Here is a 26,120-nt window from a genome sequence, read left to right as displayed (position 1 = left end):
TTGTGCAAGGATCACATTTGCCCAAGATTCCAGATGCTGTGAAAAACTTTATTGTGTCTGCTTATCATTAGTCCACTTTTAACCCACAGCACATTGTGATTCCTGTATTTAGCCTATGTGTAGCAAAACTGCACGTTATTCAGCTGGAAATACAACCACATTTCCATAAGAGCTGGGATTGCTTCTAAAATGCAATAAAAACAAAAATCTATGATTTGTCAAGTCTCTTGAAACTTTAATTAACTGACAAAAGTACAAAGAAAAAATATTCAATGTGTTCACTGACCAACTTAATTGTATTTTGCAAATATAAACAAATTTAGAATTTGATGCTGATAGGCTCCAGGTTCCCCGTGACCCTGAGAAGGATTAAGCGGTATAGAAGATGGATGGATGGATGGAGAATTTGATGCCTTCAATACACTTAAAGAAAACTTGGGATAGAGGTAAAATAAGACTGAAATGTTTACAGAAAATTTAGGTAACACCATTTTGGAGGATCAGGTTAATTGGTAACAGGGGAGGGTATCAGGATTGGGCATAAAAGGACCATCCACTAAAAGCTCAGTGTTTGCAAGCAAGGATGTGTCATGGATCACCACTTCGTGAAAGAATTGTCAGTTCAAAAAGAACATGGCAAAATTGCAAAGAATTTGGATATTTCACCATCTACAACGCATAATATTGTGAAAAGATTCAGGGAATCCGGAGAAATCTCATTGCGTAAAGGGCAAGGTCGGAAACCACTGTTGAATGCGCGTGACCTTCGAGCCCTCAGTCGGCATTGCCTGAAAAATCATCATGCTACTGTGATAAATATAACCACATGGGCTCAGGAGTACTTTGGAAAACCGTTGTCAGTTAACACAGTCCGCCGCTGCATCCATGAGTCCACGTTTTAGCTTGTTTTCAGGAAAAATGGACGTCAAGTTCTCCGTGCCAAAGATAAAAAATGGTATGGGGTCCATCAGTACCCACGGCAAACACTGAATATCTTTTCTTTGTACATTTGTCAGTTCATTAAAGTTTCAAGAGACTTGACAAATCACAGATTTTTGCTTTTATTGCATTTTAGAAAAAATCCCGACTTTTATGGAAATAGGGTTGTACCTGCTATATCTGCAGTTATACCACATTTGTTGATTGTTCAGCTCACATTAGTACAGGTTTATATTAATGTGCTTGTTATTAGTATGTTAACATTTCAAAAGTAACAGCTCATTCACTGCGAATTGTACAGCAGACACGCCACTATTAGTATGACTACTAATGTTTTTTAAAAACATATTATTTAACACAATAGAAATGTAAATGTTAACATGGTGTAGTTTTCTGTAAGGAGAGATGTGTTTAGCGTATATGGAAGGAGTCTCCAGTGTCAGCGCTGAAGTTGAAGCTGTAACCTTTTCTGTACATTTTCAGTGTTTTATTCTGTACATATTCAGCTGTCCATCCTCTTACAGTTGCAGTAATGTCAATATAATGGAAGTACCATTCCTCATTACAGATATACTTAACCATAAATTAAATTTTACCTCAGCATTTTCCAGTGATCACAGATCGTGTCATTTTTGTCGAATAACACTGTTAATTGCTGTATTTTATCACGCACAAAATTCCTAAAGCAGTTTAATCGGTTATATATTCTCTTTATATGTTAGTAAACACTTTCCTGAGTATTTACATTTCTGAAATAGTTTTTAAAGACTACAGTAAAAGAAGCTGGATGCGTCTGTGATGCAACTCCAGCAAAACAAGTAGTGGTAGCCCCGCCTCTCTAATACATATTCATGTTCTTTTGTACTCGCTGCTGCATATGCATCGACACAGCCGTTCACAAAGCGCTGAGGGGGCGGGGCGTATTCAAATCAGAATGGAACCTCTGCTCATCGACGTACTATCAGACCACGCTGCAGCGAGCGACACGATTGGTCTAGACCGCCTGATCTCGCGACAGCAGTGAGGTCGATGGAGCCAATCAGGCGTCTACAAGGTGAAAAAAACACACACGGGTTGTTTGTGGATGACGTCGATGGTGGAAATCAAGATGGAGGCGTTGGTACAGGAAGGCTCTCTTCGCCTAAGCGATGCGGCGGGAGGCGTCTTTTAATCTCTGTTTTTAAGTTTTAGTCATTTAAAAAAGATCAACTTTATGACCAGGAGCTGTAACGCGAGCACAGGAGCCGGGAAGAAGGGATTAATGTGAGAGAATGGACGGCGGAGGATTTATAATGGAGAATATGGACACGAGTCTGTCTGAGCTCGGAGATGAGTTCACTCTGGGAGACATCGACGGTAAAAAGCACAATCAAATCATCATATTTATTGACCAATTAAAGCACTTTCTGTGAGTTTATGTTTATATCAGTCGAGTTTAATAGGCTGAGTGCTGAATAGTCTGCTGTTTATAAACGTACACTACAGGGTTTAATGATGACTTCCGGTGTCACCTCCATCTCACACACATCACACTTCTGTCCTGGCTTGCTTTTAAACTAATATATATATATATACATATATATATATATATATATATATATATATATATATAACGTTTACGTTACAGCACACTGATGCTGAGTTCTGGATTGTGATTGGTCAGAAGGTGTCGATTAAGATTCTCTAACAGCGGCTCTGACAGTAGTGCAGGTGAACATCACAGCTTTATATTAATACCTTATCGTTTCTATAGTAACATCAACAGATTAAAAACATGTGTAACAGTTGATATGGTGAAGTGTTCTGTAAGAAGAAATGTGTTTATATAATGTGTAAGGAAGGAGTCTACAGTGTCAGCGTTGTGTAACAGTATGAGGTAAAGCTGAAACTTTAAGTTTCCCATATACTTCTTTGGGGATTCTCGGTAACATGACAAGCTGTGATTTTTTTTGGCTTATTAACTATTAAAAGAGAGAGAATAAAGAGAGAGAGAGGGAATAAAGAGAGAGAGAGAGAGAATGAAGAGAGAGAGAGAGGGAATAAAGAGAGAGAGAGAGGGAATAAAGAGAGAGAGAGAGAGAGAGAGAATATGAAGAGAGAGAGAGAGGGAATAAAGAGAGAGAGAGAGGGAATAAAGAGAGGGCTGGTGATGGAAAGAGTGTTTATATAACGTAAGTGACAACAGGAACTCACTTGTTGCACTAACATTAAATGTAAATATAAATGGATAAAAAGTTCGACATGCCCAAAACATTTGGGGTTGTGCTGTTATTGGAAAATAATTAACTTTAGGGTGCGTACAGTAACTCCACCTCCCCACCCCCCAACCCCCCAACCCCCCAATTATTACTATTCATAGTGATGGTAATCATTTCCTACACTGTCATGATCTAGTGGTTTTTGCTGTTATTATTGTGCAAGTTTTCTGTATTACAAACACACACATCCCTGAGATGATGTTTTTCACTCACACATTCATACTTATTACTGTCCGATTGAATACACACATTTTCCAAGTTTTCTGGTTCTACCCATGATGCCAGACGTTTCTGATCCAACACACACACACACACACACATTACTGTCTACACACAGTAACAGATCTTGGATAACAGTGATGGATATAGTTATTACTACATTGCCGATGAAGGGTTATGGTAATAAGAGTAATAAACAGCATGTTGTGTTTGTATAAACAATGTTTGATCCATCAGGTGCAGGGGCCTTGAACATATGACCTTAACCTTGAAAACACACACACACACACACACACACACACACACACACACATCCCTGTGTGGTAATAAAGAAATCACAGAAATACAGGTGCGATAACAGACCATAATGACTACCTGAAGGCAGGTTGATTAATGAAGTGAGACGTGTCACTCTATTTTAATATATCAGTTTTCTGTGATGTGTGCTGCTGTTATAGGAAAATAATTCATGTTGAAACTACTTAGTTCCTGTTGTCACGTCCGTTATAGCAGCTGTAAACTGTCTCTCCCTCACCACCTCCTCTTTATTCTCTCTCTTTGAGTTAATAAGGAAAATAACACTGCTTGTCATGGTTGGGGGAATTGTGAAGAAACAGAACCAGACCATCAGGAAACTTGTTTTTCTTGTTCGAGCTGGTGATGGTTTCATTGAATCCAGTCGGATGGGAACCCTCACAGTAATGTAGTCAGAATTTATTTTTGGACGTTTCCCACCCACCGTCCGGTTCTCCAGTGTCATACCACAGCTAGCACCCAGCGAGGGGGTAAAGGGGTAAAGACTATATACCTCAGACTTTCCGAGACTCTGTTCTCAAACACTTCACATCCCTGTACATGAACATAATAATCTGTGTGTGTGTGTGTGTGTGTGTGTGTGTGTGTGTGTGTGTGAGAAGGTTAAGGTCACACAGTCAAGTCTTTATAACACACCACTGTTCATCATTGTACTACTTTATTGATGTTCACACTCAGCAGCCGCTCTTCCACCAACGTGATAGTATTTAGTGATGTATGATCATTATATCCGTCTGTTATCTAGATACTGTACCATCTGTTTGTACAAGTTATCAACACAAATATACACTATAAGACCAAAAGTATGTGCACCCCTGACCATCACACCCATATGCTCCTGTAGAACATCCCATTCTAGATTTATTCCCCCTGTGTTTGCTGTAATAATGCGCTCCACTCTTCTGGGAAGGCTTTCCACTAGATTTTGGGGCGTGGCCGTGGGGATTTGTGATCATTCAGCTACAAGAGCGTTAATGAGGTTGAGGTCAGGCGCTGATGTTGATGTGAGGAGACTCCAGTTCATCCCAAAGGTGTTCTGTGGGGTTGAGGTCAGGGTTCTGTGCAGGACACTCGAGTTCTTCCACCTTCTTCCAAGCTTCACACACCACGTCTTCATGGAGCTCGCTTTGTGCACAGGAACATTGTCATGCTGGAACAGTGTTTGGGATTCTTATTTCTTAGGGAAATTGTAAAGCTACAGCGTGTGTGCTTCAAACTTTCTGCTAACATTTTGGGAAAGAAGCACATGTGGGTGTTTTTCATCTCAAATGTGTTATAGAATTGCTGTATGGTAACCATGGTAACTGTGGTATCAATCATTCCTAAGGGGAAGTTAACCTTGACCTGACGAGGAGTATACATTTCACCACTGTGTGCAGTCCATAGTGTGGGGTTTTCCACTCTGTGTTTATCTTCAGTGTCAACAATCTAAGTAAATAAGTTAATAAACATGACCAATCGAGTGAGCGCTAGTATTACAGAACGGGGTGTGTGTGTGTGTGTGTGTGTGTATGTGTATGTGTGAGAGAGAGAGAGAGAGAGAGCGCGCGAGAGAGAGAGCGCGAGAGAGAGAGAGAGCGCGAGAGAGAGAGATTTCCTCCAGAACTTTCCACTGACACTCTCATTAATTAGTGTCTCATGGGTCACACACACTATGTGTGTGTGTGTGTGTGTGTGTGTGTGTGTGTGTGTGTGTGTGTTTCCTGTAATTGTGTTGTGATGAGCTGTTGTTTAACCTTTAACACAGGACCGACAAATTATTTTACTTGTAAAAACATTTTGTACAATGCACTGATGATTAAAACATTTCAGTTTTTTTTCTTTTCATGCAGATTGGTGTTAAATATTTCCTTCACCACATCTGCATCACATCTGCAGTCAGTCTGATTATTCAGAGTAAATCTCTCAGTATTATAAGAATCAGCACAGATTTTTTTTTTGTCTAGACATGACTTTATCATTTAATCTTGCATTTTGACTCAGAATCATATTTATATAATATAATCATTACAAGCATTCAGAGCCACACTGAGTTTGATTTCTAACTGTTGTGTGGATGTGAGATGGAGACGTGATCTGAGGTGCACCATATTACATACTCCTTGATTTGGTCATTTGCTGATTCCCAGACAGCACTCCCAATCGGGGAGGGTGAAGGCTAACGTGCATCTGATCATCGTCTCTCCATGAAGGATACCGAGGCCTTGAGACTTGATAAAACACTCACTGTTCGGGTGTGTACAGGGTTCTGTATGACCTTGTTGCAGACGACAATAAAACACGTGTCTTATCATATTTTACAGAAAGGTTAAGGCCATAAGTTGAAGGATGCTGTATTAAGTCCTCGTTGTCTCTCTCTCTCTTACTCTTTTTCTTTTTCTTTCTCTCTACAGAGATGCTGCAGTTTGTCAGTAATAACTCCGAGTTTTCTGATCTCTTTGACGACCCCATGCAAAATGGACCAGCGCATCCGGTACAGTCAACCAACCCCATCACCATGACACCCGCCACTTCTGCTCCTGCTGCAGTGGCCACGCCCACTACACATGCCCCTGTACAAAGCATAGCAATCAGTCAGCAGAGCCGAACAACACCGTTACTGCAGCCCCGACCACAACCACCAACGCACATACAGGTAGACCCAATGCAAACACACACAATGGTCAAATGCTGGTGTGAACATGTTAACATGCAACGCTGTGACCTTATTAACAATGATGAGTACAGTTACTGTTATTCTGCAGTCATGCAGTGATGGAGGACGTTCATTCAACCTACTTTTATTGTCTGCTTTCAGGTCGCAGCCTCTTCAGTTCCTTTGCAGACTCAGACCCTAGCGAGTTTTCCCATGCAGACACAGACACTGCAGACACAGACGCAGACTGTGATGATCACTCCCACTGCAACACAGCAAAGATTCATACAAAATCCTGTCATCTGCCACCAAAACCCCAACGCTGCCTTTCAGGGTAAGGAAAAAGCATGAGTGTATTTATTTATTTTATTTATAATATACTCTCGCTAGCTCCCTGCAGACACCCCCGACTACCCTGGCCCGCTCCCCGCAGACACCCTCGACTGCTCTGGAGCGCTCCCCGCAGACACCCTCGACTGCTCTGGAGCGCTCCCCGCAGACACCATCGACTGCTCTGGCCCGCTCCCCGCTCTGCTTCTGTCACTATCTACTGATATGCCCCTTACTAAACTGTCCCCATTCGCTATACAAAAAGGAGTCACAGGAATAGCAATACCACTCAAAGACATCAAAAAGTTGCGATCTGTAAAAATTTTGGTGGAATGTTCTAAGAAAGCAAACTCAGAAAAGGAGCAACTACTCTGGCCGGAGTCACCATGAAAGCATTCATTCACCATTCCCTAAATAACAGCAAGGGTGTCATCTGTACCAGAGAGCTGCAGAACATGGACAAAGCTGAAATAACATCAGAACTGAAACAACTAGGTATGGCCGATTTGTAAAAAGAATAACTATTAAAAAAAGTCCGTCAGATAATTATAATAGGTAACATTTAACAGACCCCAACTGCCATAAAGAATCCAAATAGGACACCTAAGTGTCATTGTGAACATCTTCATACCGAACCCATTGAGATGTTTTAAATGCCAGAAATTCAAGGAAACCTACGCTGCTTTGGTTAAACCGGAATTACAAGCAATTAGCTGTCAAACAGAACTGACCTGGTATCTATAGACAAACCTCAAACTATAGGCACTGCAAGGAGTTTGTCCCCTCAAAAAAAAGTAGGAATGTGCACATCCAGACCAACCCGATTCAAAGCTCACAGTCGGAACAGAGAGAAACCGGAGAGAAAAAGCCTCATAATACAGCAACTCAACAATCAAATCAAGATAAAAACCCACCTCAAAAATCAGACAACCCAAAGGATGTTGAAATGGCTGAGGCTATGCCTAGCCGTAGTCGAAGACTCTTCCCCCAAGTGTAAGAATAAACTTATATAATAGACTTGTTCCTATCCTCCCTACTTGATGATAACTAATCGTATAATTCAGTGGAATTGCCGAGGTCTCAAAGCTAACTTCACAGAATTACAACTGCCATTTGAAATCCACTTACTTATTGTATTCAGGTAACTCATTTATCGCAAGACAATCCCTTGACCCTCAAAACTTTACAATGTTTAATACATATGGACCAAATGTACAACGACCCACTGGTGGATCAGATAGACTAGTGGAACAACACATAACTCTCAGTTATTTTGCATTAGATACCCATCTACAAGCTACAGCAACTTACTCTTCATAAAATCATTACACTGTGCTCAATCTACATACCTCCCAATGAAATAATTGCATAACAAGAACTGGATAAACTTGTCGCTCAACTACCGACTCTATTCATTCTCGTGGGGAATTTTAACGGCCATAACCATTCATGAGGAGACGACCACTGTGATATCAAAGGAAAGAGAAAGGAAGATTTCATAAACAACAATGATTTATGTTTACTAAATGATGGGACTAAAATGTACCTCCATCCAGGTCATGGCATTTATTCAGCAATTGATCTGACCATATGCAGTGCAGAGATTCTTCTAGATTGCTTGTGGCAGGTGTGGGAGTGTCTACTTTCCCCTTATCATCTCCTTTATAAAAACAGATCTCCGACAATAACCCTCAAGATGGCAGCTTAAGAAAACACATTGGTCTTCCTTTCAAACCTGTACAGCGAGAGATTTATTTCAATATCACAAGACAACCAGGACCCCATAAAAAGACGAAACAATACCAAAGACATGAACCAGATCACACTGTAAGGCTAGTCCGTGGTTTAATGAGCAGTGTCAAAAGGTTATTGAAGCACGGAAAAAGTCTGAAAGACTTTAACAAACATCCATCAACTGCAAACCTAACAAGATTTTAAATCTGTAGAGCTCAAGCTTGCAGGATCATTAATGAAGCAAAAAAACAAAGTTGGAGACAATTTCTAACAAACTTAACATTTAATACACTTACAAAGAGGATCTGGAAGATGGTTCGCAAGATGATGGGCGTGGGAAGTGGATCACGTATTCAACATCAAAAAACAAGACCCTCTTCAGACAAAGGAAATAGACAGCGCAAACGCATTAGCAGATTCCTTTGAAGAGAATTAATCAACAGAAAACTGTCTTCCTGAATTCCAGTCTACAAGAGCACAACAGGAAAGTATACCACCGCAAGCATCTCCACTAATAACAAGGAAACATATAATCAACCTTTCAAGATAGAAGAATTACTAAACTCTAAATGCTCACATGATACTGCTGTTGGTCCAGATAAAATCCATTACCAATTCTTAAAGCACTTACCCCATAGTACATTATCCCGACTTTTGGATCATTTTAATTTTGTTTGGTCCTCTGGTAAAATACCGTCGGCTTGGAAAGAAGCATTAATAATTCCCCTACCTACATCAGGAAAAGACCGTACTAATCCAAATAACTATCGACCAGCTGCCTTTGCAAAAGCATGGTAAACAACCGCCTCGTCTGGACTCGAAGAAACAAATAAATTCCTTCCAGTGTGGTTTTAGATATGGAAACAGCACCTTGGATCACCTGATTAGACTAGAGTCATACATCCAAGATGGTTTTATTAGAAAGGAACAGGTGCCCTTCACTACCACTGTCCACTCCCACAGATGCCCTTCACTGCCACTGTCCACTCCCACAGATACCCTTCACTGCCACTGTCCACTCCCACAGATACCCTTCACTGCCACTGCTCACTCCCACAGATGCCCTTCACTGCCACTGCTCACTCCCACAGATGCCCTTCACTACCGCTGCCCACTCCCACAGATGCCCTTCACTACCACTGTCCACTCCCAGAGATACCCTTCACTACCACTGTCCACTCCCACAGATGCCCTTCACTACCACTGTCCACTCCCACAGATGCCCTTCACTGCCACTGTCACTGCTCACTCCCACAGATGCCCTTCACTGCCACTGTCCACTCCCACAGATGCCCTTCACTACCGCTGTCCACTCCCACAGATGCCCTTCACTACCACTGTTCACTCCCACAGATGCCGTTCACTGCCACTGCTCACTCCCACTCCCACAGATGCCCTTCACTGCCACTGCTCACTCCCACAGATGCCCTTCACTACCACTGTCCACTCCCACAGATGCCCTTCACTACCACTGTCCACTCCCACAGATACCCTTCACTACCACTGTCCACTCCCACAGATGCCCTTCACTACCGCTGTCCACTCCCACAGATGCCCTTCACTACCGCTGTCCACTCCCACAGATACCCTTCACTACCACTGTCCACTCCCACAGATACCCTTCACTACCACTGTCCACTCCCACAGATACCCTTCACTACCACTGTCCACTCCCACAGATACCCTTCACTACCACTGTCCACTCCCACAGATACCCTTCACTACCACTGCCCACTCCCACAGATACCCTTCACTACCACTGTAAACGCCCACAGATACCCTTCACTGCCACTGCCGCTGTCATCTCCCACAGATATGCTTCACTGCCACTGCCCACTCCCACTCCCACAGATACCCTTCACTGCCACAACCACAGATGCCCTTTACTGTCCACTCCAACAGATACCCTTCACTGCCGCTGCCCACTCCCACAGATGCCCTTCACTGCCGCTGCCACAGATGCCCTTCACTGCCCACTCCCACAGATGCCCTTCACTGCCGCTGCCCACTCCCACAGATGCCCTTCACTGCCCACTCCCACAGATGCCCTTCACTGCCCACTCCCACAGATGCCCTTCACTGCCGCTGCCCACTCCCACAGATGCCCTTCACTGCCGCTGTCCACTCCCACAGATGCCCTTCACTGCTGCTGTCCACTCCCACAGATGCCCTTCACTACCGCTGCCCACTCCCACAGATACCCTTCACTGCCACTGCCGCTGTCTTCTCCCACAGATACGCTTCACTGCCACTGCCCACTCCCACAGATACCCTTCACTGCCACTGCCCACTCCCACAGATGCCCTTCACTGTCCACTCCCACAGGTACCCTTCACAACCGCTGCCCACTCCTACAGATGGCCTTCACTGCCGCTGCCCACTCCCACAGATGCCCTTCACTGCCGCTGCCCACTCCCACAGATACCCTTCACTACCGCTGTCCACTCCTACAGATGGCCTTCACTGCCGCTGCCCACTCCCACAGATGCCCTTCACTGCCGCTGCCCACTCCCACAGATACCCTTCACTGCCGCTGTCCACTCCCACAGATGGCCTTCACTGCCGCTGCCCACTCCCACAGATACCCTTCACTACCGCTGTCCACTTCCACAGATGGCCTTCACTGCCGCTGCCCACTCCCACAGATGGCCTTCACTGCCGCTGCCCACTCCCACAGATGGCCTTCACTGCCGCTGTCCACTCCCACAGATGGCCTTCACTGCCGCTGCCCACTCCCACAGATACACTTGCCTAATACTACCAGGCTTTCTAACCATATATATATAACCAGTTATCTGCATGGTTGTGAGCAAGTTAATCTTGTACAGAATTTTGTCTCCATCCTTTTTTAGTCCTCCAGCCACAGGTGCCAAGCATTGTGACATCACCACAGGTTCAGCCAATGACGATCCAGCACCAGCGTGTATTGACCCCTACAGCTCAGACCATTCAGACGATCTCTGCAGCACCCACTGCTGTTCACACTGTAACACCTCAGGTGCAGCAGGTACCTGGGAATGTCTCTCACACACACCCATGCTGTAATTAATATTTAGTGTTTAATTAATTATTACTCACTGTGTTTGTGCCACATCTAACTGGAAGTGTGTGTGTGTTAGGTGTTGGTGCACCAGCCACAGATCTTGAAGACAGACTCATTGGTTTTGACGACAATGCAAAATCCAACCGGAATTACGTTTACTACGCCGCTACAAACTACTGTACAGTTTCCAGTACGTACACACACACACACACACACACACACATAGACACACACACAGTGTACAGGTTTTTGTCTATACACTCACACACTAACTCCCTCTCTCAGACTCTGGTGGGCAGTAACATCCTCACCACTGTCCCAGTCATGATGGGTGGCGGTGACAAGCTGCCAATCAAACAGCTCCCTTCAGGCCCCACCCAATGCCCGAGTGTGACCAGGGCGGTGCCGGAGCAGAGCACTGCGGTTGCCATGGGAATGGGTGGTGTGGTGAAGGAGGGAGAAAGGAGGACGACACACAACATCATTGAGAAGAGATATCGCTCCTCTATTAACGACAAAATACTGGAGCTGCGTGACCTGGTCATGGGCAACGACACCAAGGTAGGCATCCAGGTGCAGTGTGAAGAGTTTTTAGCACTGTTCATTTTTGTCAAGGGCTGCGAGTAAGGTGTGTGTGTGTGTGTGTGTGTGTGTGTGTGTGTGTGTGTGTGTGTGTGTCAGATGCATAAGTCTGGTGTGTTGCGGAAGGCGATTGACTACATCAAGTACTTGCAGCAGGTGAATCAGAAACTGAGGCAGGAGAACCTGGCGCTGAAGATGGCCAGCCAGAAACACAGTGAGTGCACACACACACACGCACACACACTCTCACACACACACACTTACACTTGTATGATTACTGGTCAGAGAGATCAACATTGTGTATATTAGTTTCACACTGTCACTCTCTCTCACTCTGTACAGAGTCGGTGTGTGTGGTGGACGAGGTGTCTGTTATGACTCCTCCCCCATCTGACTCCGGTTCTGCCTCTCCTCAGTTCAGCATCGACTCAGAACCCAACAGCCCACTGCTTGAACCGGTACACACACGCACGCGCGCACACACACACACACACACACACACACACACACACACACACACACACACACACGGTTCCAATCCTATAGAGCTGAAAGTTTGCCCTCTCCCGTGTTTAGTTGAAGAGTGAGCCGGCCTCGCCCCCCTCCTCGGTGGGTGTAATGGATCGTTCCAGAGTGCTGCTGTGTGCACTCACCTTCTTGTGTGTGTCCCTGAACCCTCTGCCCTCACTCATTGGCTCGGACCAGTACAGCGCCTCCTCGTGGCCTGGAGGAGAATCTTTCATACCCTCACGCTCACTCGTGTGGCTGCCTGCACAAACACAGAGCTTCGGTGAGGGATTCTCTCTCATGCTTTCTCTCTCACTCTTTCTCACTCACTCTCACACACTCTCACACACGAACAAACAGAATTTGTAATAATCATTCATCACTCTCTTTAGGTGCGTGGCTGTGGTGTGTGTTGCCATGGGTGATGGTGTGGGTGTTGAGTGCAGTGGGTGTGGTTTGGGGATGTGTGAGAATTCTGTATATATGGGAACCGGTCACGCCCCTTCACTCGCCCACATCTGTGATGTTCTGGAGACACAGGAAACAGGCCGACCTGCAACTGCAGAGGGTACGCACACGGACACACACATACACGGACACACACATACGCATACACGGACACACACACATACACATACACGGACACACAAGGACACATATGTATACACTTGTGCGCATACACACTCATGACTTTCTCTCTCTCTCTCTCTCTCTCTCTCTCTCTCTCTCTCTTTCTCTCTCTCTCTCTGTGTGTCTCAGGGTGATTACAGCGCCGCAGTCAGCAGTTTACAAACATGTCTCTCTGTGTTATCCCGAGCTCTGCCCTCCACGACCTTTGACCTCGCCTGTTCACTGTCCTGGAATCTGATTCGCTACTGCCTACATAGACCCACCCCACTGGGCTGGCTGGTGCGTTTGATTGGTGGGAAGCACGGGGGGGAGGAGTCTCAGATCAGCTCCAGAGATGCAGCGCTGGTTTATCATCAGCTGGGCCAGCTGCAGCTCACAGGTGTGTGTGTATGTGTGTATTTATTTAAAATAGGCACAAATGAGGTTCAGTCTGTAAAATTAAAACTTGGTGTGTGTGTGTGTGTGTGTGTGTGTGTGTGTGTTTAGGTAAGCTGTCGGAGCGCAGCACCATGTGGGGAGTGTGTGTGTGTCTGAACGCAGTGAATCTGAGTGAGAGTGCGAGAGGGAAAATGGCTCCTACTGAGCACGCTCAGATCTACATCACCACCGCCATCTCACTGCGCAAAACTACACTGGGGAAACAACTAAGCTTCCTGCCTGTGAGTACACACACACACACACTACCAACAAGAGTATATCACTGAAAGGCGGGGTGGTTATAAATGGCAAGAGAGAGCAGTGAAAAAATTAATAACGCCATCTACAGTCATCACTTCAGTTTTACTCTCTCTCTCCCCTCTTGCCCCTCTCTCTCTCTCCCTCACCATCCCCCCCTCCCCTTCTCTGTAGGCATATATACTGAGTTGTGCAGAGAGTTTGTTTTCAGACTCGAAGCCTCCTGACTCTCTGCGCTGGCTCTTCACCCCATTGGCCAGACAGTTTTTCCTGAGCTGTGATTGGTCAGTGAAAGCTGAGAACTGTGACGGAGTGTTTTCATCTGAAAGAGTACAAGGTACATGCACACACACACACACACAGCCGTGGTGGCTGTGGATCAGGTGGTAGAGCGGGTTGTCCACTAATCGTAGGGTTGGCGGTTTGATTCCCGGCCCACATGACTCCACATACCGAAGTGTCCTTGGGCAAGACACTGAACCCCAAGTTGCTCCCGCAAGTTAGCGCCTTGCATGGCAGCTCTGCTACCATTGGTGTGTGAGTGTGTGTGTGAATGGGTGAATGAAACAGTGTAAAGCGCTTTGGATAAAAGCGCTATATAAGTGCGCCATTTACACACACACACACACACACACACACACACACACACATACATACATGCATATATATATATAAACATATATATATAAACAAGCTAATGCAGAATGTGGTTTTAATTAAACCGTGCTCTCGGTATGTGTGTGTGTGTAGTGGACCCTGTTGCACAGCTGCATCGGCGTTTCTGTGAGAAGCTTCTGGAGAGAGCGATACACACTCTGATCCAGCCTCACAGTGACACTGAGAGTGTGAAACACAAGGATGAGAGCGGGTAAATCTAATGTGTTTATTTACTGACTAATCTCTCATTTTATACTTTATTTTATTTACACAGCAGCGTGGCTCTGTACGCAATGCATTCACGCTCTGTGTTTCTCTGTAGAGAGTTCAGTGGTGTGATGGAATTTTTGCAGCTGTTGAACAGCTGTACTGATGACTCCGCCTCCCCAACGCCACCCTTCCCAGCACTGGCCAATCAGAACTCTGCTTCCGGTAGAGTCCTTATTTTTCTCTTAGTGTCTGTCTTTCTGTCTAGCATGTTAGAGTAGTTCACTACACCTGGTAACTATGGTCATATTTTAGTATGGTGGCAGGGAGTGGCTAGTTGTCATGGTAACCAGGGAACTTTGTAAACACTTAGTTAGCTTATTATAGCCTTTAATTCATAGTGTGCACTAGAGCCTACTTCCTATTTTAACTTCTCATGTAGTGCAGTAGTGTGCAGGTCTGGGGTGTGTCCCAGTGACAGTGTTTAAGTGATGTGTGTGTGTGTGTGTGTGTACTCAGTGTCAGACCCTGTGTGTCGCTGGTGGGCATTGGTCCTGAAGGCTGCTGTTCATTGGCTGCAGCGTGATGACGCGACTGTGAGGTCACTGCTGGCAGAGGCGGAGCGAATGCCGAGAGCACTGCATTCTCTGGAGTGAGTTTGTGTGTGTGTGTGTGTGTGTGTGTGTGTGTGTGTGTGTGTGTGTGTGAGAGAGAGAGTGTGAGAGAGAGAGACAGACAGACAGGAAATGTGTGTACTTTTATGTTATAATTGTGTGTGTGTGTGTGTGTGTGTGTGTGTGTGTTAGTCACCCCTTGCCGAAGGCAGTGTTGGCGCTGTGTAAAGCGGTGCAGATGAGTGTGTGTCCTCAGAAGGGAGAAGGAACACTGGGCTGCCTCACACACTGCAACAGAGCCAGTGCTTACCTACACAACAGCATCACACACACACCCACACACACCTGGCTGCACAAGGTACGTCCACACACACTTACACACGCACTCACACTCTCACTTCCCCACACAACCTTATCAGGCTGGTTTTATCTCCAGGGGGCGGAGCTTCTGGTGTGTGATCTCCTGCTGACCTTGAGGACCAGCCTCTGGCAGCGTGGAGGTGGAACTAATGGAGAGCCAAGCCCCGCCCCTTCCCCTCAGTTGGCTGGATTCCAGAGGGACCTAAGCTCTCTGCGTAAACTGGGACAGGGTTACACACAGGCTCAGCACAAGGTCAGGAACCTGCACGTGACCTTTCTCACTCACTCTCACACACACACACACACACACACACGCACTGAGTTGTGACACTGTTTTCTCTGTCCAGGTGTTTCTGCATGAGACTACAGTGAGGTTAATGGCAGGTGCAAGTCCCACACGCACACACCAGCTACTGGAGCACAGCCTGCGCAGAAGAACACACAGCTATAAAGGTACACACACACACACAAGCGCTACATAAAGAAATGTGTTGTATATTTAATTGTTCCTCTCTGTGTGTGCGTGTGTGTTCTGCAGATGGTGTGTGTGTTCCAGGTGAACGTGAGCGTGCTCATGCCATCATGCTGGTGTGTCGTCACTTGCCCCTGTCCCTGCACCGTACACACCTGCTGGCCCACGCCAAACACACACTGCAGAGAGTCGGAGACATACACACACTTCACGCTATCGCTGCTTCATAAACACGCGCACACACACAGATGTATATAAGCTGTACATATTATTATTGTAGAGACCAGAGTCTTAAATAAGGCATAGTTAGATGCATTCTATATGGAACACAGACAGACAGGTGAGGGTGAGGGTGTACAGGTAAAATAGTGTTTATGATGCTTTCATATTTTAATTACTTTTATTTCTTTCACTATTCTCTCTGAATGTGTGTGTTTTTGCTAATTGTAATGTTACTTTTGTTTATTAAACTTGTTGTGTGTATCTGGGTAGCCTAATGAGCTCCAATACTCATTTCCGTGTGTGTGTGTGTGTGTGTGTGTGTGTGTGTGTGTGTTTCGATTTGTATCAGACTTTTCCCTGCAGTGTTCTCATGTCATGTGGTAATCCCCGCTCTGATAAAGGTTTGTTGTGAAATAAGTCAAACGTGGCACAAAGTGGATTGAAACCAGTGTTAAGGGTGTTTGAGGGAATTCGATCTTTATTAGGTCATTTACGCTAGCTAACTTGCACCTTTAAGTCTTCTTCACTGTGAAGCTGTTAAACAGTGACATGTTGATATTTAACATTTTCTGCATGTGGATTAAAATAATATCAGTGTGAAGGTAGAAACCAAAATGGGACAGCTTGGACTTGTGTCATCTATAATGGGGTTTGTTTTCTCAAAATTTTGTTGAATCTTTGTTCTATGTGAACTTCAGTCCAGCGAAGTCACAAACCTGCACTGGTAAAGATACGATTTGTCTCAGCTCATTATTTATTTGCTATTTAGTAAAAAAGTTACAGAATTCTATAAGAAACCAATTTGCAGGAATGAAAGTGCTTGGAAAGTTCTTTCTCCTTAATCATCACTGTCACATGTGCCTGTAGGTCAGGGGTGACCAAATTACACCATATGAAAAGACCCGAGGGCAGATCACGCTTTTCCAAAATATTATTCTTAATTAGATCAAATCTTCATCTTTAAAATGTAAAAGATTTAAAGCATTTAGAAGAATGTAATCACAGTGGAGTAACTGATGTGGGGTATCAACTGACCGCAAGATGTTCATACAGTTCTGGGGGGTTTTGGAACAAATTGACCATTTGGACATTGACCAGTTTAGAGAATTACTTGTTCATGAATTCACCCTCAGAGAAACATTTTCCATCGTCACTAACTTGCTCTAGTGAAGTTCTCCTGCGCCCCCTTGCTCTGATAAACAGTTCTGCCAGGATACTGCTTCTGTTTTCTGCCCTTTCACATTGAGTGTTTATTGCAACACCTTTGCAATGCTGTGTTTCATAATGTCTCCTGAAAGTGCCCTCTTTGTGCTGGAGCCTTGAATAAATCTCACTGAGTAAATTAATCTGAGGGTCAGTCAGTGAAGCAAGACTCACTCATGTGGTGACACACAGTGTAGGTCTACAGTACTGCTGCTGCCTGGAGAAAGGAAAAACTGCATGGTACTGTCCCGAGTTCAGACCCCCTGATGTAGGAGATGATGTAAGTGTGCATGAAGTGCAGTGAGATAATCCCCTGGCCATAACGGGAGACCTTTCGGAACATTAAAATATAGTAGACAATACCAGCTCACTTCACATACCACAACAAGAAGACTGTGACCTCCACACTCAAGTAAACAACACATTGTTAGGTGGCTGTAGCTGAATTCTAGAAAACAGCTACTTTTATACCAAGTTTTATATACTTCATACCTCCACATGAAGAAAATAGTAGTGGAGTTTTTAATGATTGATGGTCATTTTAAAAGTAAAACCAACATCACTGACACGTCTAAAAAAAAAAAACCTGTGGACTCGGACCTGGGTGTGAAATATTCCATGTTTTATGTCGCATAATGTGTTCGAACACCACCGACACCTCAAACACTGAATTGCACTGTCGCCAAACTCAGGCTGAAAACTGTAAAGTCAGCTTTACACAAAGGATCTAAAACACAAGAGTCTATCATTTCTGATAATAAGATGGAGAGATCCAGTTCCTCTCTCTCTCTCTCTCTCTCACACACACAGTCATTAACATTCCTGAAGTGAGATTTTCCTGAAATCTATTCAAATTAGGTATAATACTGTAAAATAAAAAACCTGACAAATCCAAACACTGCGTGTGGTCCGATGTTTCTTCAGTTCCCATTTACTGTTGATGAAAAAATGTCTGAAAAACTTTTAAGCGTGGTTTCATCTCATCCTGTGCTAGATGAGCTCTTATGAATTGTGTATAGAGACATTAGGAGGAAGAATAAAGCGTGGAAGGAAGTAACAGATCACTGGTGATCACTGATCTAATCCGAGAATGAAGCGGAGCACATAAATCCTGCAAACAATTTTCACAATGATTAACACGTCATTTCATTTGGACTTAAATTAGCTCTAGAAGCTATATGTAGCTACTACTGTTCTCATCATCAGCCACGCCCACAGGGGACAATAGTAACGGCTGTTACATGCCCATAAGGACAAACTACTCATCCACTTGATCCACTCATTCCTTTTCTTCAGTTCCCACGTCTCCTTTGTCCTCGTTCCTCTCCACCGCTCTGCACTGGCTGAGGTGCTGATGGAGGCCTTGGAGACTGGACTCAAACAGACAGTAAGGACACTGGTAGAGTTTCTGTCTGTGGTGCAGGTTGACGTGGTGTGTCAGGAGACTCTCCAGCATGAAGGTCTCACTGCACTCTTTACAAGCGTGTGGTTTAGGCACGTCATGTTTGCAGCTGATGTGGCGCAGTAACGAGTCTTTACTCTTACAGCGCTGTTTGCAGAACTTGCAGTCGTAATACGGGGCACCCGAGCACTCCGAGAACTGCTCGACAGCAGACGTTTGCTCCTCATTAGCTGCTTGAATGATGTCTGGCACGTTCGTGTCTTCGTCCCCGTCTTCACCACTAGACCCAGAGCTTCGCTTTCTCTTCAGAGAGTCCGCGTTGGAGGTTTCATGTTCGTGTTGTTCTGTAGTGTTGTCATTGTCAGGTTTTATCTCAGGATTAGGACTCCTGTCCTGCTCCCGGACCTCGGTGTCGTCCTTATCCGTCACTTCATCGCCTTTATCCGTCTGCACAGCTTTCCTCACACTGAAGCAGTGCCTCGCCAGCAGGTGCTCGAACAGTACTGCGTAGTCCTTGGATGTGTAGAAGCAGATGTGGCAGTGGAAGAGTTTGGCCGTGCGCTGGTAGAAAATGACTTTACCCAACCGGCCCACAGACACGTCCTCACAGTGGAGAGGGTGCTGCGAGCCGACGTGGATCTGGAACGAGAACTTAGAGCCGCATCTGTAGCGGCAGTAGGGACACTGTATTCCAGAGCCCATCGTCCGCCGCTTCACATCTACCGTGGAGAACGTCTGAGGTTCAGGCTCTTCAGCCTCTCTGAGAACACGAGCTCCTCGACTAACCGAGGCATCTTTACTATCACCCCGGGTCACTCTCTGGAGAGGAACAAGTGAGGGAACCGTGAGGAGAAATAGGAACGTAACTAAATCAGTCAGTAAAAGCACATTCCCTTTACCTGTAGAGAAACAGTCTGATCACAGGTTGGTGCGGAGCTTTCTGTCTCCGTGCTCTTCACATTCAACCTGGGGAAAAAGAAATCATCTCCACTGTTACATACAAGTGCATAAACGGTAAAGTAACAAATAAAGCTGTTTACTCTTGTATGTGTAATGTTTTCTCATGCCGCTATAAACCTTTTCTCTGTCCGGGTTTGATTCTCACTGACTTCATAAGATAAGAAATGTTCCATCTCTTTAAATCTCAGTCTGATCTGGACGTATTTCACGATTAATCAGTCCCTCCAGGATTTTGCGGTCATGGAAACGAACAAATTTTTCAAAGTCAACGCAGATTTGGGCCGAGACGTGTCATGTGACGTCATCACAACGCACATTCAGCCAAAGCCCTCTTCGATTCATGTGCGTCGAACACGAGTACAGCTAGGGATGCACCGAAATGGAAACTCTTGGCCGAAGCCAACACGTTTTTTCGCGTTTTTTTCCATTTATTTTGCCATTTTTTTCACCATTGCATAAATTAAAGAGTCAAAATGTACTTTTTACTATTTGGTCTTGCTTTTCAAAGAAAAAAATCAATTACAAAAACTACAATTTCAAACTATTTATTTAGCACTGAACATTTTACATTCCAGCAGGCACAGGCTACCAACAAGGCACAATATAACTGCAAAAAAGAGGATGGACCCACAACAAATGAAGAATTGTCCTAGACATATGCCTACTTCTTTAGGAAAAGTGTCAGGTTCTTCTTTATGAAAAGTAGCTTCTCTGCTTTCCCACATTCAAGTCGGTTACTCTTCTCGTCGAGGACACGAGATGCAGCGCTAAACAGTCTCTCGCTGTCAGTGCTTGTGCATGGAGCAGACAAGTACCTATAGGAATGGAATCGTTAAATATTGCCTTCTTTTGAAAGTTGCTCATTTCAGAACAATTATGCCTCAGAGATAATGAAATGGTTAAAAACCGGCGCAGGCCTAGGCTACTATTTTTTCACTATGAGCTATAAAATAGGCTATAATAAAAAATATACTTTTTTTTACTGGATCTACTTCATAGGTGTCCCGTTATACAGAATTAATGACACCTGCCAACCAATCAGAAAATAGTAGGTCTATTTCTCCTATCCGGGGAGCATATAATTTAATAATGTCATTTAATGCATTAGGCTAACTAACAGTAACAATGAGCAATACATTTGTTACAGTAGGCCTGATTAATCTTTAACGTAAGTTGATAAAAAATATCATTGTTCACTGAAAGTTCATGTTAGTGTAAGTGCAGTAACTAATGTTAAGAAAACTTTTGATTTGAATGCTGTGTTAGTAAATGTTGAAATTAACATTAAGATTAAGAAATGCTTTAGACGTATTTTTCATGGTTAGTTCATAACTAATTTAGTTAACTATAGTTAACAAATGGAAACTTATTATAAAGTGTTACCAAAATATAGCCTAAGTAAAGTTTTTTACGAATAGGCCTAGCCTATACCTGCGTGCCATCTGTGCCAGGTCGGGAAAGCGACCTTGATCGGTCCTCCAATATTCCAGAGGGTTATTGCTCCTGGGGATGGGGACTTCTGAGAGGTAATCATCTAACTGTTGAGCGGTTGAGCTTCTCCTCGGTCTTGCATTCGTGTTATTCTCTTGGAGGATCTCATCGAACATGTCAGACAGCGAGGCTGTACGCGGCTCATCTGTGCGGGACATTTTTCTCTCTGCGCTGTCTCCCCCATCTCCTGCGCCGTGCGTCCCCTGACCGTCTCCATCACCAAGTGGCTTTCCCAAATCCAACTCGGCCTGGATCATTTCTCGTGTGCGCTGCTTCGTCCCCACATCCAAGTAATGCTCTTTATATCGTGGGTCAAGTACAGTCGCGATGCAGTACAAGGGTTCGGAGGCCGCCTGACTAAATCGTGTGTTGACGGCCTCGAAGAGTGCACTTTTAGTTGTTTTCACTCTGTGGTCCGTTTCAGCCTCTTTGTTTAGAAGACGCTTTAGCGCTGCAAGGAAGGGGATAACATCTGCCACAGATGCCTCAGATGAGCTTATCTCTTTTGTTAGTTGCTCAAAGGGGGCAAGAAGAGAGAGAACGTTCTGGATTAACACCCACTGGTGTGCGGTGAATGTCGCGGGCAGATCATAATCTGCTATGTATGCAGCCAGTACTCGCTTTTGTGCAAAAAGGCTTTCCAGCATATAATATGTACTGCTCCATCTTGTGCTTACATCTTGTTGGAGACGTTTTGTTGGCATCGCAAACTGCTCTTGGATAGATTGTAGGCGCGCATAGGCAAGCGGGGAATGCTTAAAGTGGCCAACTATTTTCCTGCCTATAGCTATCACATCCGCTATACTGCGCTGACTCATCACCCCCTCGTTGACTGCTAGTTGAATCGTGTGTGCCATGCACCGTATGCCTTTCAGATCGCTGTCTTCCATGGCTTTGACCATATTTCTTGCGTTGTCACTGACTACCGCATGCACTTTAGATCGATCGATACGCCAAGTGTCAAACATGTAGGCGAATGCCTCGGAGATGGCTTCAGCTGTATGGGACCCCCTAATCTCTTGTGAGTGAAGCACAACCTTTTGTAGCTTGAAATCTGTGTCGATCCACTGTGCGGTTAAACTCAGCATACTGGTGGGGCTTACATCTGAGCTCCATATATCTGTCGTGAAGCTGAAGGCTGCAATATCTGTAGTCAAGAGCTCGTGGACGTGAGTTGAAACGACATTATACATCTCAGGTAAGCACACGTCTGAGAAATACCGCCTACTAGGCATGGTGTAACGGGGCTCAATATACTCTATAAGCCTGCGAAATCCAACGTCCTCTACAACCGAGAATGGTTGATCATCCAAGGCGATGAATTCCATAATCTTTTTAGTAATGCCTTTAGCTTTGGCACTGTTCTTGGCAAACTTTTTAGCCTTTTCTAAGAAGTCAGCCACAGATGGAGTGGGTGTACTGGGAGGAACTTTTCTTTTCGCTGCTGCTGCTGCCCCTGTGTCTTTCTCGTATTCTGCATACTGTTCAGGGTGCCTTGATTTTAAATGATAAATTAAGCTTGTAGTGCTGTATGTTTTTCCAGATGTACCCCCTCTAGACAGTTCAGCAGAACACTGTCTGCAAACGGCCATTCTTCCATCTTTCTCCGACACTTTAAAATGCTTCCACACTGCCGACATGTTTGCTGCAATTAAAGCTTCATGCGTCTCGCTCTGGTCGCTAGGCTATTTGGTCGCGTCATCAAACACGTCATTGTTCGGTCAAATTTATTCGGCCTTTTCACTTATTCGGACGAACACCGAAAATGCTTTTTTTTTTTTTTAACCATTTTTGGTCAAATAATTTCGGTTGCCGAACATTCGGTGCATCCCTAAGTACAGCGAAAAGCTCTCATTTACCAACAAATATCACTGTGAAAGAGTGTGCAGAACTATTCCATGCGATTTCGATTTCGCCAATTCAAGTAGTTTTCCACAAAAAAAAAAAGCACAAAAAGCACACTCTGTTTTAGCCGAGACAATCACCAAAAAACCTCCCCGAAATCCTGACTAATGATCAAAGCAAAGCAGGCTGCAAAACTGTGAAAACATCCAGAGGAGGAACTACAGCATCTTCCTACAGTGTAAGTGACCTGATGAAACCTGTTCATCGTGTTTAAACAATGAGGAGAGGACAGCAGATCCGAGTGCTCAGAGCAGGATCTGTGAACGGGGGTTACACGCAACACACGTCCGTATTCCGTAAAACCGGTCCATCGCTTCCGGTTCTGTACGTTCTACTGCCAACTTGTGGGTCAATAAATGATGCCTCTGCGATGCTCCTTTCTTGTAGCTCAGCATGAAGTTCTACGTTTTCCGTCAGTAGTCGCTGGCATTTAACTCTAACTTCTGTAAGATACTCGCTCTGATACTTTTATCTTAGAACAGCCCAGTCCTCGAATAAACAACCCGCTGTTACACCACCATCTTCACTACTAATGTCCCTACTTAATTCAGTCACAGCACTGGCAGAGTCATTCATTACTTGTTTTCCTGATGATTTTCTGACCTTTGGTGACCCGTAAGGTTTTCTTCTGATAGTTTCACACTGCTTTCATTACTTTCAGACGTCATTTTCAAGGAAGGTGCCCAATCCGGATGTGTGAAATCGTACAAATCAGCCTTGTCACCTAGAAACGTAAAAGAACATTAAGCACTATAACTATGTGTATGTTTCATAACATCTTTACAAACCCCAGTGTCACCTGGCTGAAGGTGGAGTGTTTAACGGCAGTAGTACATGTAGCTGTAGGACAGGATTATAATCACTTTCACACAGTTACTAATTTTACATAACGTGTGTAGGGTAGTACACAAAGTTCAAGCAATTCTTCTTAACATAAACATGACAGTTACAAGATAGAGTACTAAGGGTACTACGAGTACTAAGCCCTTTTCAAAGCAGAGTCTCCTGTTTACAGGGTGATGAGTACATACAGTATGTTTTACAAACATTGGCAATATATCTGTTGATTTAAACTTAATACTTTTCAATATCATTCATGACACACACACACACACACACACACACACGTAACATTACAACTTGACACAGAGCACACACCACAAAGTTTAATTTTTACATGTACATGGCTGCCCTGCTGAAAAAAAAAAAAAAACACACAATAGAAATCCTCATGGAATTTGTAATGGTTTTAATGGTTTTAATATACTTAATATATTTACTATATCTATATATTTAATGGTTATAAACAATATGTTTAATATAAAGATTTTTCTTGAATTTCCCCTACAGAAAATCAATAAAGGTACATCTTAATGGAACCTGTATTGGTTTTAATGGAAACTAAATGTTTTAATGGAACCTGTATTGGTTTTAATGGAAACTAAATGTTTTAATGGAACCTGTATTGGTTTTAATGGAAACTAAAAGGTTTTAATGGAACCCATATTGGTTTTAATGGGACCTGTACTGGTTTTATTGGAAACTAAATGTTTTAATGGGACCTGTATTGGTTTTAATGGGACCCGTATTGGTCGCTGTGGGTCTCTACTGGTAATCTGTTGCCTTCTATTGGTGGCATGTTATGTCTAGTGGATACCATTAATACCCATGTCCTTAATACATCCTATTACGTAATGGAAACCATTTGATACTGGTTTTAAGGGTTAACAGCTGTTGATTTGTAATGGTCTTTGTAGTGGAAACCATTAGAATTTCTGTGATAGTTTCTATTTTTCCCCCAGCAGGGTGTGTGCAGATGCACAGACGTCTTGCCGGTCCAATCTCACCTGCTGCCAGTTTTTTGTCATAAGCCATTTCTGAAGAAAATAGACGTTATGTGGAGAGACTGGGTAGAGAGGCCGAGGTGAGCGTTATGAACACGAATAAAGAAACAAAAAGTATCAAATATAACATGTGCTGAATCAAATATAAACACTGACCTGTGACAAAATGCTCCGAACAAACTTTGGCATACTTTGTGGGCTTAAAATCTTTTCTCCATATACGTTCAATCCACAGCGCTCGTCTCTGCCTGCTCAGTTCCTCTGTTCGCTCTCCTTCTGTGAGTCGCACACCTGGAATGGAGAAAAACTTTCTTTTAACTTCACCACCTGACCGACTTCTGCACCCGGTCACCGCACAGGTGTGACCCATAATGCCCCAGGTCAGCTTTTAGACAGGTATGATAGACCTGACTGTTAACACGCCATTTGACCCACAAAATGGCGCCCACCTTATGAATCATGGGAAACGTGACGTCATCGAAATCTATCGTTGCATCCCTAATCACGAGAAATAAATATCACACCTCAGGTTTCTGAGGTAAACAGCATAGAGGAGCTACATACCTAGCAAGAACAATGTTCTAGAAACCCTGTTTGGGGAGTGCATATATATACACACACATACGCACGCGCGCACACACACACACACACACAAACCTTTTTGGTCTCTTCAGGGAACAAACCCTTTAGAAGGCTAAATAGCTAGCTAGCTTACAGTGTTAACCGGTTAACAAGCGAACACGACACGCCATACACATCCCATAAACTGCTCACTCACCTTCAGTACTATTCGGTGAAAATAAAATAAAAATGTAAATACAAATAAAGAAATCGCGTATTTCTACAGCAGCTCGTATTTCTTTTAGGCTAATTTTAGTTTTATTTGAAGCTCTTCCTCGTGAATTTGCTGGGTGTA

General features: G+C 44.1%; 2 protein-coding genes across 5 annotated transcripts; one reads left to right on the top strand and one right to left on the bottom strand.

Annotated features, from left to right (window-relative positions):
- The first annotated feature begins 2,017 nt into the window (after window positions 1-2,017).
- srebf2 (sterol regulatory element binding transcription factor 2) lies at window positions 2,018-16,660 on the top strand. 3 transcript variants are annotated; one of them, XM_053638433.1, is made up of 21 exons: window positions 2,018-2,295; window positions 2,567-2,649; window positions 6,125-6,366; window positions 6,529-6,700; window positions 11,259-11,437; window positions 11,550-11,663; window positions 11,759-12,034; window positions 12,155-12,269; window positions 12,398-12,513; window positions 12,632-12,845; window positions 12,955-13,130; window positions 13,322-13,571; window positions 13,679-13,851; window positions 14,042-14,204; window positions 14,618-14,735; window positions 14,847-14,956; window positions 15,251-15,383; window positions 15,538-15,703; window positions 15,782-15,958; window positions 16,053-16,158; window positions 16,244-16,660. In XM_053638433.1, exons 3-21 carry the CDS (start codon window positions 6,127-6,129, stop codon window positions 16,405-16,407), a joined length of 3,162 nt encoding a protein of 1,053 aa, XP_053494408.1. In that variant the 5' UTR covers window positions 2,018-2,295; window positions 2,567-2,649; window positions 6,125-6,126; the 3' UTR covers window positions 16,408-16,660. The 3 variants fall into 3 exon arrangements, with proteins under 3 accessions (XP_053494408.1, XP_053494405.1, XP_053494406.1); XM_053638430.1 differs by lacking the exon at window positions 2,567-2,649 and having other exon boundaries at window positions 2,019-2,295; XM_053638431.1 differs by lacking the exon at window positions 2,567-2,649 and having other exon boundaries at window positions 2,020-2,295; window positions 11,283-11,437.
- Window positions 16,661-16,711: 51 nt separating this feature from the next.
- LOC128616002 (chromosome alignment-maintaining phosphoprotein 1-like) lies at window positions 16,712-25,825 on the bottom strand. Of its 2 annotated transcripts, XM_053638435.1 has the most exons (5): window positions 25,361-25,825; window positions 23,964-24,084; window positions 20,630-20,779; window positions 19,904-19,970; window positions 16,712-19,823 (listed from the first exon to the last, which is right to left on the bottom strand). In XM_053638435.1, the coding sequence occupies exons 1-5, from the start codon at window positions 25,572-25,574 to the stop codon at window positions 18,882-18,884; spliced, it is 1,494 nt and encodes a 497-aa protein (XP_053494410.1). In that variant the 5' UTR covers window positions 25,575-25,825; the 3' UTR covers window positions 16,712-18,881. The 2 variants fall into 2 exon arrangements, with proteins under 2 accessions (XP_053494410.1, XP_053494409.1); XM_053638434.1 differs by lacking the exon at window positions 25,361-25,825 and having other exon boundaries at window positions 21,396-24,061.
- Window positions 25,826-26,120: the final 295 nt, after the last annotated feature.

This window comes from Ictalurus furcatus, chromosome 12 (genome assembly GCF_023375685.1).
Source record: "Ictalurus furcatus strain D&B chromosome 12, Billie_1.0, whole genome shotgun sequence".
NCBI classification, from domain to species: domain Eukaryota; kingdom Metazoa; phylum Chordata; class Actinopteri; order Siluriformes; family Ictaluridae; genus Ictalurus; species Ictalurus furcatus.
Note: the sequence above shows the minus strand (reverse complement) of the source record. Positions and strands in the feature narration are given on the sequence as shown.

What these genes read in the sequence shown, in the direction of transcription:
- LOC128616002 (XM_053638434.1), bottom strand. Translation starts at nt 23,095, where the DNA reads ATGTCGGCAGTGTGGAAGCATTTTAAAGTGTCGGAGAAAGATGGAAGA. An exon ending in CTGGCACAGATGGCACGCAG is followed by an intron (nt 20,780 to 21,395) that starts GTATAGGCTAGG and finishes CCATTCCTATAG; the next exon opens with GTACTTGTCTGCTCCATGCA. An exon ending in CTGACACTTTTCCTAAAGAA is followed by an intron (nt 19,971 to 20,629) that starts GTAGGCATATGT and finishes CTTTTTCCCCAG; the next exon opens with GTTGAATGTGAAGAGCACGG.
- srebf2 (XM_053638430.1), top strand. Translation starts at nt 2,211, where the DNA reads ATGGACGGCGGAGGATTTATAATGGAGAATATGGACACGAGTCTGTCT. An exon ending in AACAACTAAGCTTCCTGCCT is followed by an intron (nt 13,852 to 14,041) that starts GTGAGTACACAC and finishes CCTTCTCTGTAG; the next exon opens with GCATATATACTGAGTTGTGC. An exon ending in CACACACCTGGCTGCACAAG is followed by an intron (nt 15,704 to 15,781) that starts GTACGTCCACAC and finishes TTTTATCTCCAG; the next exon opens with GGGGCGGAGCTTCTGGTGTG.